At 35.6% G+C, this 14,052-nt stretch overlaps 1 protein-coding gene across 2 annotated transcripts; it reads left to right on the forward strand.

The window, feature by feature from the left end:
• Nucleotides 1-5,864: 5,864 nt before the first annotated feature.
• otpb (orthopedia homeobox b) lies at nt 5,865-9,961 on the forward strand (the record flags this gene model as incomplete). 2 transcript variants are annotated; one of them, XM_083527501.1, is made up of 3 exons in its annotated part: nt 5,865-5,940; nt 6,262-6,656; nt 8,621-9,961. In XM_083527501.1, 3 exons carry the CDS (start codon nt 5,865-5,867, stop codon nt 9,122-9,124), a joined length of 975 nt encoding a protein of 324 aa, XP_083383627.1. In that variant the 3' UTR covers nt 9,125-9,961. The 2 variants fall into 2 exon arrangements, with proteins under 2 accessions (XP_083383627.1, XP_083383628.1); XM_083527502.1 differs by having other exon boundaries at nt 5,865-5,901.
• Between the last annotated feature and the right edge of the window lie 4,091 nt (nt 9,962-14,052).

Raw genomic sequence — 14,052 nt, forward strand, 5'->3', positions numbered from 1 at the left:
GCATAGAAGTAGAAACTTTTTAACTTATTTCTCAAATAAATATATAAAATTAGATTCATCACTTACAGATGCACATGAACAGCCAATTGTTAAAATGTTGTTGTTGTTTTTTTTTTGTTTTGTTTTTTTACCAATGTAAAACTGTTCATGATTTATACAAATTTAATTTCCACTTATGATTAAAGCTGGTTTGTGTATTCCTGGTGCCCAGCATCATCATCAGTGTTGAATTAACACCTACAGAGTGAAAGTAAAAGTATTTACTTGTTCCCAGCTGGATGCACATTAAACCCTGTAGGTGTTAATCCATGATGCAGAGTGACCAGTGTTTACATTGGAATTTAGGAAGTGTGTGTGTGTGTGTGTGTGTGTGTGTGTGTGTGTGTGTGTGTGTGTGTGTGTGTGTGTGTGTGTGTGTGTGTGTGTGCTTATAATTTACATGATATTGGGTTATACAGTAATGCTGCAGCTCAACTCTGATTCACACAGACCATAGAATAATGTTCTAAATGTGTGTTGATGACAAATTCAAATTGGATTAACCTCTTCATTCATTCAATTTAAGGTACTGCGTCAAAAATCGCTTGTGTTGTAAATAATTCAATTAATTTTATTTAACTTAATAAACAGAGAGAGGAGAAATCATTAGCAGCAGCATCTAATGCAGAAGTGGAAATGTATTGCCCCTAAGTGTTATATAACCATCAATAATAATAATGATAATAATACTAATACTACTACTACTAATAATCATCATCATCATCATCATCATCATCATCATAATTATTATTATTATTATTATTATTATTATTATTATTATTATTATTATTATTATAACTTTTATTATTATTATTATTATTAGTCCATCCATTGTGATTGTAATGATGATAAAGATGATGATGATGATGATGATGATGGTGATGATGATGATGATGATGATGATGATGATGATGATGATGATGGTGCAGACCTCTGTAATTCTTATTGTTGTGAAAATAACAATATAATTTTTTTTTTACCTATCAACTCTTCCAGCCACAGTTCCCACTTCATTATAAGAAACCAGAGACTGGACAAGACCTTCTCTAACAGGCTAGTTAGTCTGCCCCAATCAGTTCCTCCAAGCTTGAAGCGAGCATAACTCTGACATCATCCATTTGGAGAACTTAACTTAGCATAACCCAACAGTGACAGGATGCCTTGATGGAAATGCACTGAAATCTCAAGTAATTGACACAAAATATGACAAAGTATTTCAGGCTCTCTGAGCAAAGAACACACATTGCTATGGATGAGCCCCCATAATGCAACTGATTAATGCCGGCTCGCGCGCGCGCACCAGCCTACTCCATGAAAAATGAATTGTGTGCTGTCATTCCGACGAGCTAGCAAAGCCGGAAAGAGACTATTAGCACGGAATCATTATCAATAGCCATATTTTCAAACTCTATTATACCAATCAGTCTGGAATTTATTCAGTAGATTTAGCTCGTTTGGGCATAATTGATAAATAATCAAAATGTGTCAATGCAACTTGCACAAATTTCACTAACAATCAAGTAAAAGCAGCCAATTTACCACCTGACTTGGTGCGAATTAGAGCTAAATTGACGATCAATTAATCTTGGGAGGGCCGGCGGTGTGTTTTGTGGACAAGCAGCAGAGAAATAGACAGGAAGGAGCCGAAAGGAGTTGAAATGTCGCGGCCTGTCCATTTAATAGTCGTAAATTGTTAGATTTATGGCGTCGGTTACCGGTTTGAGAAAACACAGTGATGGTGCTATCAGCAGAGCAGAGAAAGCCATGTCCTGATCATCACAGCGAGACTGCACATCTGACTTCTAAACCATGCCTTTTTTACATCATGAGATAAATGATAACCTACAATGGAATATGGCATTTCTGGTTTGCAACGTCGCTTCCTGTCATATGGGAAATAAATAAAATCCAAACTGCAGTATTTACAAATGCATATTAAAAACATTAATTTTAAATTACTATCAAAATGCAATTCTTGCGTGTTTTTTTTTTCTTACTTTGGGTTTCATAAGTCACAGGAAATTGTGCCATATGGATATTTCTGGCCATATGGAGAAAACTGAAATGACCCAGAGATTTTTTTTTTTTTTTTTTTTTTGTGGTGGTGGTGGTGGGGGCTGTGGGGGTGTGTGGAAGCGGGGGGGGGGTCTTTTCACACTTCCAAAAAAAGTAAAAGAAGTAAACAAAACAATTGCTGAACTACTTCTATTGCTACCTTATTATTATTACCCCACGAAAGCCATGGCTGAATGAACAGCAATTTTTGGTGCGCGCGCGGATTGGTCCCACTCAAACGCATTCTGGTTCACTGTAGCCTTTCAATGTACAAGGTCAGTGAAACTAATTATTTTCAGTACTAATTTGCTGATGCATTAAATTGCATTAGCAGTGTGATTAAGCTGGAATTTAATAATTACCAGCACATGTTCTTAATTTAGCGCAACTCAGAATGACCACTGACCCAAGTCCTCCCTTCTTTCAAACCATTGATCCACCTCTTCTGAATGAAAGATAGAGGATGTGGGCTGTGGAGGTTGCTGCGTTTTGTGTTCAATACAATAGTCTTTCATTTATTATGCATGATATTAATACCCAGGTAGACAGAGGAATGACAAATTTGGATATAATAATGATAGCATAATTTATGAGTTTTTTATTTTCAGCTTTGTCCCATTTAATGTGTGCTCATAATGTTTATAATGGAAGATATAGGCCGTCACTGTATTTGCTCTATATTAACACTATATTTTTAATTCTGAAATAAAAGCAAAAATAATCTGCAAAAATATTCAATGGAATGATGAAATAAAAACCTAATTAGGATATTATACCATATTCATCTTTCCCAAACTAGAAATTAAACACCAAGATAAACTGGTGCAGGTCCATGATAAAATTAAGTTTTTTGTTAAACAGATGGAAAAATCTTTTTTCTAAGATATCATGGACTGTATGGATACACATTTTAGTGGCCAATATGATAAACATGTGTCCATCAAACCGGTCGTTAATAGAGTGCGTTTGGACAGTTGTCGTGTTCATCCCCTAAAGTCTCATTACCCAGTGTAATGGAGGCTAGTTGGTCCGTGACACACCAGAGCTCGCTTTCATTACGGTAATCGCCGTCCAATGCTGATTATTTTATTTAGACCCTTAATTGTATTCTTTCCGGATAACTCACGTTGTAATCGGGTCCACACGGAGGGCACCGAGTCTAATCACGGTTTGAAATGCGACTGGGGTCACCACCTTGTCTGGACGAAGGAGAAGATATCCGTCCAAGCTTGGGGTAGTTACCCTTTTTTGTGTGACAACTATTGTCCAAACCACAGCCAGACCAGCACGACATCGAAATAAAAAAATAAAATAGAAAAATAACCACATAACAACAACTAAACTATTACTATACTACTACTACTATAATATTATACTACTACTACTACTAATACCACTACTACTACTACAACTACTATACTACTACTACTACCACTACTACTACTACAACTACTATACTACTACTACTACCACTACTACTACTAATAATAATAATAATAATAATAATAATAATAATAATAATAATCATGTTAGTTATACATATTAATAAATACATTTAAATAAATTCTTTAAAAGAAAGAAAGAAAGAAAGAAAGAAAGAAAGAAAGAAAGAAAGAAAGAAAGAAGGAAGGAAATTTTACATTATTATACTTTTATTTTATATCATTAGACATTATATACACGTTTTCTTTAATGTGCTTTATTTTTCTCGTTTTAGTTGTTTATAATTAATGCCAAATAGCAAACATTTATTATTATTATTATTATTATTATTATTATTATTATTATTATTATTATTATTATTATTATTATTATATTATTATATTATCATTATTATAATTTATTATATTATTATTATTATTATTATATTATTATTATTATTATTATTATTATTATTATTATTATTATTATTATTATTATTATTATATTATTATTATATTATTATTATTATTATTATTATTATTATTATTATTATTTTCGTCGATTAATTTTCACCACTCATGTAACCTATTCCACACTATTATTGCAAACATGCTTTCAAAATTGCCTGTATTTTATTTATTTTTTTAAATAATCATACAGTTATTATTTCATTTTCTACAAAAATTTATTATAATTAAATTCCTTTGTCTTTGTTCTTTTGTTCTTTTCTTTTTTTATTCATGTATAACTCATGTGACCCGAGTGCACGTTACAGGCGTGAGAGAGAGAGAAAAAGAATCAGTCGGATGTAAAGAGAAGGAAAAACTAACCTATAGATCGCGTCTCCTGCAGGCTACACGCTGTAAACGGATCCCTGCTCGACACCACATGGCTGCTCGTTGTTGAATCCACCGGAACCGGAGCTTAGAGCGTACTGCCCGCGCGCGCGCACAGAGCCGCGGTTCAGCCCTGACGTTCAGAAGCTTGAGCTCCTGCAGGGGTGGACATGATGTACACACCGGCTAATATCCTGCTATCTCCTCGTTACCGCCATGGAGAAACCCCAAACTGCGTTATGCAATTCTCTATAATAATAATAATAATAATAATAATAATAATGATAATAATAATAATAATAATAATAATAATAATTGCTGTGTGAATCCATTTAAAAGAAGGCCTTCTTTAATATTAGGCTCACATTAAAATGTTGCTTGCACTGCAGCAATACAAACCCTTCATATGAGCTCTGGTCTTCTGTATAAAAACGTATTAATTTTTATTTATTTATTTTAAATTAAATAAAACCAAAAATCCTGCATCGCCTCCAGTTTACATGTTGACACGACACGGTCGACTTTCCGTGCATTAGACCCCCAAAACAACCGCATGTAGGTTTTTACACCCAAAACAAAACAGTGTATGTGCACTGTATTTAAACAGAAGTGCATTATAGCAATTCGTAGCCTAATAACCTACTAATCTCACAGTAAATATCGAATTTGGCGCTAAATGCCTCAAGTGCTTAATGGCCTTGAAAATGACTAGTTGGAAATGTACTTTGGATGTGTGGTTAGCTGCCTCGCAGAATTAATCGCACGTGATGGATGGATTCTCCTCAAATAAAGCTGCTTACACACACACACACACACACACACACACACACACACACACACACACACACACACGCATGCATGCACGCAGCAATAAAGTGACAAAACCTAAAACCACCACTGAAATACTGTTGTTTTTTTTCTGCACTATTCCTGATTTGTTCCCAAAAATAGGTTGAGGTTCCTTCTGTCTGTCGGTGTAACTTCATCATCACACGTCTGTTTTTCTCAGATTGGAGCCTTTCATTGATTTTTTTTTCACCGTTTGCACATTTGGCATGTGTTTTTTTTTCTCTCTCTTTTTTCTTTTCTAATAAAAAGCAGATTTATTATAAACTGTTTGTGCGCCATGATTATGAGCTCGTTTATAGCCTACAATAAGGGGGCCGGTGTTATAAATCAGGGGCTGATATTAAGGAGACAGTAATTGCAGACGCCGCCGGTTTATGGATGCTGCCGGTTTGGGCGCGTGCGCTCGCAGAGGCGACATTTTTTTTCTCCTCCACCCCCCTCACCCCCCCCCCCAAGCCTACAATTCTGATTGGCTCTCATACGAGGAAGCTCGCGCGCTCATCCGCCTATTAAGCGCCTCCCTGTCTGTGTAAAGAACATTATAATGCTCGGAGCCACCTTTTTTTTTACAAACGCGCCGAGAATTTTTCTTCATTTGGCCACTCTATGCTGTTTAAAGGAGTTAAAAGTTTTTAGGGTTAGTAGTTTCGGCACCGGTGCGCCATGCTCTCTCACGCCGACCTCTTGGACACTCGCCTCGGTGAGTTACCGACATCCAACTCCGGTCTCCAGCTCCACTGTAAGCTATGGAGGAACTTTCCATTTATACAATTATGATCGGATTTAGCCTTAATGTTTAATCCAATTTTTGCACTCGATCTTTCATTATCTTGTGAATTAATTACGTCTAACCTTTTTTTCATCAACCTTGTCTAAATATTGATAGAGCATGCTGAGGATTTTATGTGATGCAATTTCAACTTTATTTTTTGTTTTGTTTTTTCGATGCTGGTCATGCACTTGTTTATTTATGACTCTTTTATAGAAAAGTCGGAATGTTTCCCGTGTCTGTCTGTGCATGCCATGGAAAAAACTTCATTTTGGCCGATGATTTTTGCAGGGATGAAGGATGCTGCGGCTGAGCTGCTGGGACACAGGGAGGCTTTAAAGTGCAGACTCGGAGCAGACAGCGGACACCCGGGCGATCTGAGCTCGGGACCGGACGCGGTCGAAGGCGCCACGCTGCTCCCCGGGGAAGATATAAGCAATGGTGGATCAAACCCCGGCGGTATGCAGCAGGTCGGCGCCAAGGAGCAAGACAAACAGCAACAGCAACAAGGTTCGGGTCAGTCGGGTGGACAGCAAAGTCAGCAGAAACAGAAACGACACCGGACCCGATTCACACCGGCGCAGCTTAACGAGCTGGAAAGAAGCTTCGCAAAAACCCACTACCCAGATATCTTCATGAGAGAGGAACTGGCGCTAAGAATCGGATTAACAGAGTCCCGCGTGCAGGTGAGTTAAAAATGGGAAAATAATAGCGCATAATAATAATAATAATAATAATAATAATAATAATTTATTATTATTATTATTATTATTATTATTATTAATGTTATTATTATTAATAAAATAATAATTATTTGTATTTTTTATATTGTAAACATCGAAACAAACAGTAAATTCAAAATGGATGAATTATAGTGTTTGTCTAACATACATATATACATACATACATACATACATACATACATATACACACACAAATTATATTATATTGCTTTTGTTATGCTATATATATATATATATATATATATATATATATATATATATATATATATATATATATATATATATATATATATATACATATATACATATATATATATATATATATATATATATATATATATATATATATATATATATATATATATATATATATATCAATAGCATAACAAATATATATATAAATATATATATATTTATAGCATAACAAAAGCAATATAATAATATAATAATTATTTTACAGGATTAACGCAAATAGTGACGTAAACCTAAGTGAGATTATTATCTAAAGAATTCCACATTTGTGCAATTTAAATCTATAAGAACATAATATTTATTGCTGTAAACAGAAAATGCAGTCGTGGTATGTTTTTTTTTATTTTTTATTATTATTTTTTTTTGTCTTGGTTTTTCATCGTTTTATATTAATATATTATTTGTAAGAATTCAGCACTTTAGGCGTTCAAAATTTGTAACTTTCGATTTGTATTTAATTTTCCCCCTATAATGTTAAAAGAAACAAGCCAAATTTATTTATATTTTCTATTTAATTTTGATTATTTATATATACAATGTTTACTGCGTCATTCCTCAGCGTTCAGGAACCCTGCACTGTGACTTCTCAGCTGAATAAGTCCTAACACATATCATTGTTCGGCAATATTTTTATTTATTTTGTAATTTAAAAACATATATTTATATATAAGACTCACAGTTAACCGCATCAAAACAAATATTAGATTAGTCAATAACGACTTGGGCCGCTTGAAGAAAAGTCAGAACGATGCTAATTAGTCGCCAAATGATGATACTTGCGATTAATTACACTGGAAGCAATAATGATCATTAGTCAAAGCAAACCGCTCACTCTTTCGTTCTGTTTTCACTGAAGAGAAAACACAGACGCACGAAAATTGCAAGTCTATTTTCTGAAGGTATTTTCAGTTTAGGTGATAAAGCACCTTGACCAACCAACCATTTGTCTCTGAAATTGCTCTATCAGGCACAACGTCTTCATTCCAGTCAACCTGCAAAATATTATTCTCCAGTTTATAATGGCATAAAAAATAGCATTTGGTTCTGTCAGTGATAAACCTATGCTCCGAGATCGACTTGACCCCTAATTAATTATTTGTCAGGGTTTCTGTTATGTTTAAAAACACAAAAGACATTTGGACAAAATGATATCGAGGTGTTGCTTGGCTGGAGTGGGATATAGAAATAAACACGACTTGGTTTGATTATGAAAAAAAAAAAAAACAGTTAATAAACCAATCAATTGTAGGCCTTTCGTGCAAGCATTTGTGCATTTCAATAGTTTTAATAAATCAAGATGATCGATGGCAAAATATTTTTTGCAATAAAATATGTTTGACTTCGAATAGGATGCACCAGATTTTATATATATATTAATATATTATTATATATTATATATATATATTATTAAGGATCCTAATGGGTTCTGCTGGTAATCCTTTCTGATAGAGAAAATGATCTAGATTTTTTTTTTCGTGGTCGTTCTTCACCGGAAAAATCATGCTTCATGTTCTAAGAGTGTTGAATTGCTATAACAGGTCTGTAATAGATATAATATGGAAGTGTTAGAAACTAATGCTTTAAAACTGCTTTATTTGTTTGCTGTGTAAGAATCCCGCTATATTCGAGCTCATTGTGTTTGTTTTTCTGCTCAGGTATGGTTTCAGAACCGTCGGGCCAAGTGGAAGAAGCGCAAGAAGACGACGAACGTGTTCCGCGCTCCTGGCACGCTGCTGCCCACGCACAGTTTGCCGCAGTTTCCGGCTGCAATGGGGGACGGCTTGTGCTCGTTCCACGCGAACGACGGGCGGTGGGCCGCGGCGGGCATGGCCGGGGTTTCTCAGCTGCAGCTGCCACCATCGCTAGGTCGCCAGCCGTCCATGGCGCAGTCGCTGTCGCAGTGCAGCCTGGGAGGCGGGCCGCCGCACAACTCCATGGGCCTTTCCAATGGTCTGTCGTCGAACGGCTCGGGCCTGCAGTCACACCTGTACCAGCCCGCGTTTCCCGGTATGGTGCCAGCCTCGCTTTCCGGCCCGACCAGTGCGAGCGGCTCGCCTCAGCTGTGCAGCTCCCCGGACAGTGACGTGTGGAGAGGCAGCAGCATCGCCTCCCTGCGCCGCAAAGCGCTCGAGCACACCGTCTCCATGAGCTTCACCTAATCAACACGTCGTTTTCGTCCTAAAAAAAGTATTTTCACGGACGGTCAAGAGCCACTCAGGATCCGAGCTCGTAACTGTGAAATTACAAATTGGCAGCCTTAAAAGGGGAAAAAAGCGGAATCTCAACAACACCCGGACGATATTTGACGCACATGCGCAGTAGTAATAACGTCCACGTTTGACACACTTTTAAATCACGTGTAGGAAACGATTTATTTAACTTGTTTTTCCACCTACCCCCTCCCTCTTTTAACGTCCTTAACAATTATACGATTTTGTATTTATTGACAATGATTTATTTATCTATTTATTTATTTATTTGTTTGTTTATAATAATATCATGCTTGTTGTTGATCATTTATCAAAGAACAGTTGGCTTTTTCTTCACTGTCGCGAAATACGCAATGTTTTTTGTTGTTTTTGTCCACGTATGTTCAAGACACACGTGTACTGCATGCACGGATTGGTTTAAAGCATGGGTCACGTGTCGATTTTTTTATTTTTATTTATTGGTTTATTTTCTATTTTAATTTTGTACAGACAACGAATAAGATGTATAATGAGCAAATTCTCAAATAATCCGATTCAGCTGCATGTATTGGCAAGAAAGAGCAAAGGAAATTGAACTCGAAATGATCTTGAATAGGATACTTGTGTAGATAAAACTAATTCTTGTTACCTGCTGGTCTGTTTGTGATATGTTTTGACTTACTGTATGTGCTTATTACTGAAATGTGTTTTTTCTTAAACGTTAATCCTACCAAATGCAACACACCTGGGCAGGTTTATATCGATTTATTGTAAATGGGTGAATAAAATCATTTTCAGTAACGTCAACCCTAAGAATGGTCCGTCTTTGCATAGACAAGCATATGGATGTGTTATAGCAAACAATATGTCATTTAAGTGAAAACATGTGGGAAGATTAACAGATTAGATTACAACAGACTGCTTTTATCTTTGGTATCAAACATCAGCAGCACAAATAATTACAGAAATATCAGTTACTTATTCTGACTTGCAGTTTGAAGGTTTCTAATCCTGGACCATTAGGATTCAAGCATGTCCTTTCTTATCATATTTTCTGTCAGAAAATAGCATGCATTTGACAAGTGCTATGAGTAATAGAGTAATATTTGGACAATTTTTCTTTTGCTAATAAGCACCCCAGTATTGTATGTATATATACATTTTATATATATATATATATATATATATATATATATATATATATATATATATATATATATATATATATATATATATATATAATACATGCTTTCTATAAAGTATGTATAGAGTAAGTATACATATATGTTTGTCTGAGGGTTTGAATAAATTTTAAATAGCTATAAAATCATTAAAGGAGTGCACACAAAATAAAATGTAATAAAAAATATGCACTAGGAGATATTGCTATATGTGTTTTCAAAACTGTTCATACATATTAGTTCATAAGTGGCTCTCTCTCTCTCGCTCTCTCGCTCTCGCTCTCGCTCTCTCTTCTCTCAGCAAACATACACAAACTCTCCCATCATGCAGAGGGTGATATAGGAAAATCTGCGAACCCTGAGATCTAGTGATTGACAACCGACAGAGATGCCTTTTGTCCAAATGGGATGCAGTAGGATTGGAACCAATTAGCGAGTAATCAGAGACATGTTTTGCTCCTGCATCCTTTGTGTTCTTCGAAGCAGTTGCCATTGGGGATGCTTTACAGGCTACAAATATCTGCTTTGACCAACCGCTTACACAATAAATGGTCAGCTTGTGTGTAAATGCACTTACAAAAAGTGTCAGGCAGTCAGAAGAGACTTGTCAATCACTGACAATTCAACAAATCAATGTGTCCGGCAGGTCAAGTGTAGTAATAACAATTTGTGGAAAAAATATATATTGAGCATGAAAAATAATGAACACTTCATTATATTTTCACAAAGGAAATATGAGCAAAGCTGTAAAGACACGTAATGTTCAATTAAACGTGACACATATTTAACTGTGAAAATAGGCACAGAATTATCAGAATAGCAAAACTGCATATAAAATTGAATGAAACAAAAGTATTCAACAGGAAAGAATAAGTATTTTGCATATAATGCATATAATACATAATGTATAGTCACACAACATAAAGGTTCATGACAAATTAAAGAAAAATCTGGTGGCTCCATTATACAATAGGAAGCATTTTTTTTGGCATGGTCTGAGTTCTCTTCTTCCCTTAGAATAAAGGGTCATAGAAAATCAATACAAAGATATTCTGACTGATCACCTTTATCCTATGATGAAACATTTCTATCTTGATGGGAGTGCCAAGGATGAACAGGATGACCCCACCCCCATCCACAGGCCTCAGGGTCCATTGAATGGTTTGATATGGATAAATATGATGTAAATTATATTCTCTATCACAGTCTCCAGATCACAACATAAATTAACACATATGAGAGATTTGAAACTATTGTATTAGACAGCACTTTCCATCACCATCACCAAAACACCAACTGATGCAATATCTTTTGAATCTTTTCAAGTATGGTTCTAGAGACTTGTAGAATTGACTAAAAGCATACTGAAGGTGTTCTGTTGTGACCTGTGATGGCCCCCAAACTTACTGATATTCTTTGTGTTATTTTCTCCTTTAAAATATCACCTGTAGGTATATTAAGAATATATTGGTAAATATTTGTATTCAAAATCTTTAGTCCTTATCTAAAAATAATAGGGGGGTAAAAAAAATAAACCCACAGGCAGATAAAACATGGCCAGGTTCTGTATGGTGTTTCACTTTCCATATAAAGTTAATTGTCTCAGAGAATTAGTGGATGAGATCTCATTGAAACAACAGAATGGGCAGAGTGTGTGAAAAGCTCCCCCGGTCCCTGAACAAGCTTTGCGTACACATCGATCATCATCAGCCTCAGCATCTGCTCTGAGAGGCCCAGACTCCCTCAACCTCCTGTGCTTGCCTGCTCCCAACAGAGGCACATTTCTTATTTTCTACACTGTTCCAAATTTATGGTAAACATCATATGATAATCAGATGATTGCAAGATGTCAGTAGATAGGGGCTGTTGAGTGATACATTGGGTTCGAGTTAAAAATGAAAGCTTTATGGTGCTGTTGTGGTTAGTCAGGCGTATAGAATCTGCCCTGGCTCTAAGACATAATTCAGTGTATCGCCTAATTACCAAGGCTATTATGAGTTGAATCAAGAGTCAGATCATTGCAGTATACTAAAATGTCCTTTCCACTCGTGCTACAATTAAAGCAACAACGGTTCTACAGCAGCAACTTTGCATTGTTACGTTTCTGTGCGTAAAACCCTGTCTTTGTCACGAGCTGGGTGATACCGACGAAGAGCCGCACGGCATCACAAGCCTTCACAATCCTAAAAAGAATAGTTATTTTCAAACCTATGAAGCTGCCACTGCTTTTGAAACATGTTTCCATGCCCTTTGCTGTAGCCTTCCTGCTTCGCCACCTATACTTGCCCTTGATTTCCACTGTCAGAGCATGGAAAGCACCCCACAGGCCCTGACAGGAGCGACAGCTCGGCGGTAAATCAGAAATCAGTGCCGGAGAGGGGAGCAAGCCACCATGAAGGTCACAGTCACAAGCGTGCCATCTCATGTCTATCCAAACAGTGCACACATCCGTGACCAGCAGGATGGCCCTGTCTGCGACCTGAGTGGGTTGTCTATCATAATCTGGTAATCCCCTAGTGTTTTTGATACCCAATTATCCTGCACAAATGCATTACATTTAATTGCACCTGCAATGAAACATATAAAATAACACACAGAAAGAAAACCCCGAAATAAAACCCTTAAAGAAAAATAATTGGTATCTGTTTTGTTAAGTCATTTAAATTACAAGCTAAGTGCTTCTTTATGATTTGATGATTTTTTTTTTCTTCTTCACAGTGAGCTAATATGAAAAATCTACATCAAATCTAGGCAATAAAGCCGCCTGTTAGGCGTGTTAAGACTGAACATACTTGACAGCGTGTTTGTCTTTAGCAAGTGTAGCGAGAATGAGTGTTTTTCTCATGTTTGCTTACTGCCACCTGCTGGTTTCCTGTCAGTCAGCATCACACACTTGATAAATAAAAATGACCATGAAAACTAGCAGTCGATTTTTAACATTTTGTTTTTGACGTTTTGTGTGGGGTTTTTTTTTTTTTATGATATTTGTTTTTTAACAAAAAAATGTTTTGCTCTCGTATTAACCTTTTTGGAAAAAGTCAAAGATTGTAGATTTGAGCTTTAATAATAAGGTATAATATTATTCCTAATATTAATAATAAGAGACCATCGCTCAAAGCTAAAACACGGTCTCGTCTGCATAATCTTAATTTTTTTTATAAAAAACCACATACATTTCACATGTGAAATATGAAACATATGTAAGTGCATTTGGAGGACCTGAGAATATATGTGCGCTGAAAGAAAACCCATGGAAACTATACAGTGTATTGTGAGAACATCATATAAAAGGAGGGAAACCAAATAGTGCAAAAATCAAACATTAAAGGAAAATATACTTATTAAGCATGTAAGGAATCACATGTGGAAAAAAAAGCCACATGTGATTCCTTACATGCTTAATAAGTAAGGAATCACATGTGGAAATAAAAGCCACATGCAAAATAAATACAGGCCTAAATGTAAAAATGAACTGAAGTATTTATACAGGGAGGTATTATGTGAAAATAAATGAGGAAAAAAGTGAAATATAATGTGAAGCATCTAATAACCATATGCATACATTTGAAAATCATTGAACTTTTGTGTGACATTTATAAGGAAATATGTTATAATTAAATATAATATTTTTTTTGTTTGTTTCCAGAAACTGAAAAATTAAACGCATACACTAATAGTCTTTGTGGAATGTAGTATATGTTTGAAACACATCATGTA

Source organism: Silurus aristotelis (genome assembly GCF_946808225.1).
Source record: "Silurus aristotelis genome assembly, chromosome: 23".
NCBI classification, from domain to species: Eukaryota; Metazoa; Chordata; class Actinopteri; order Siluriformes; family Siluridae; genus Silurus; species Silurus aristotelis.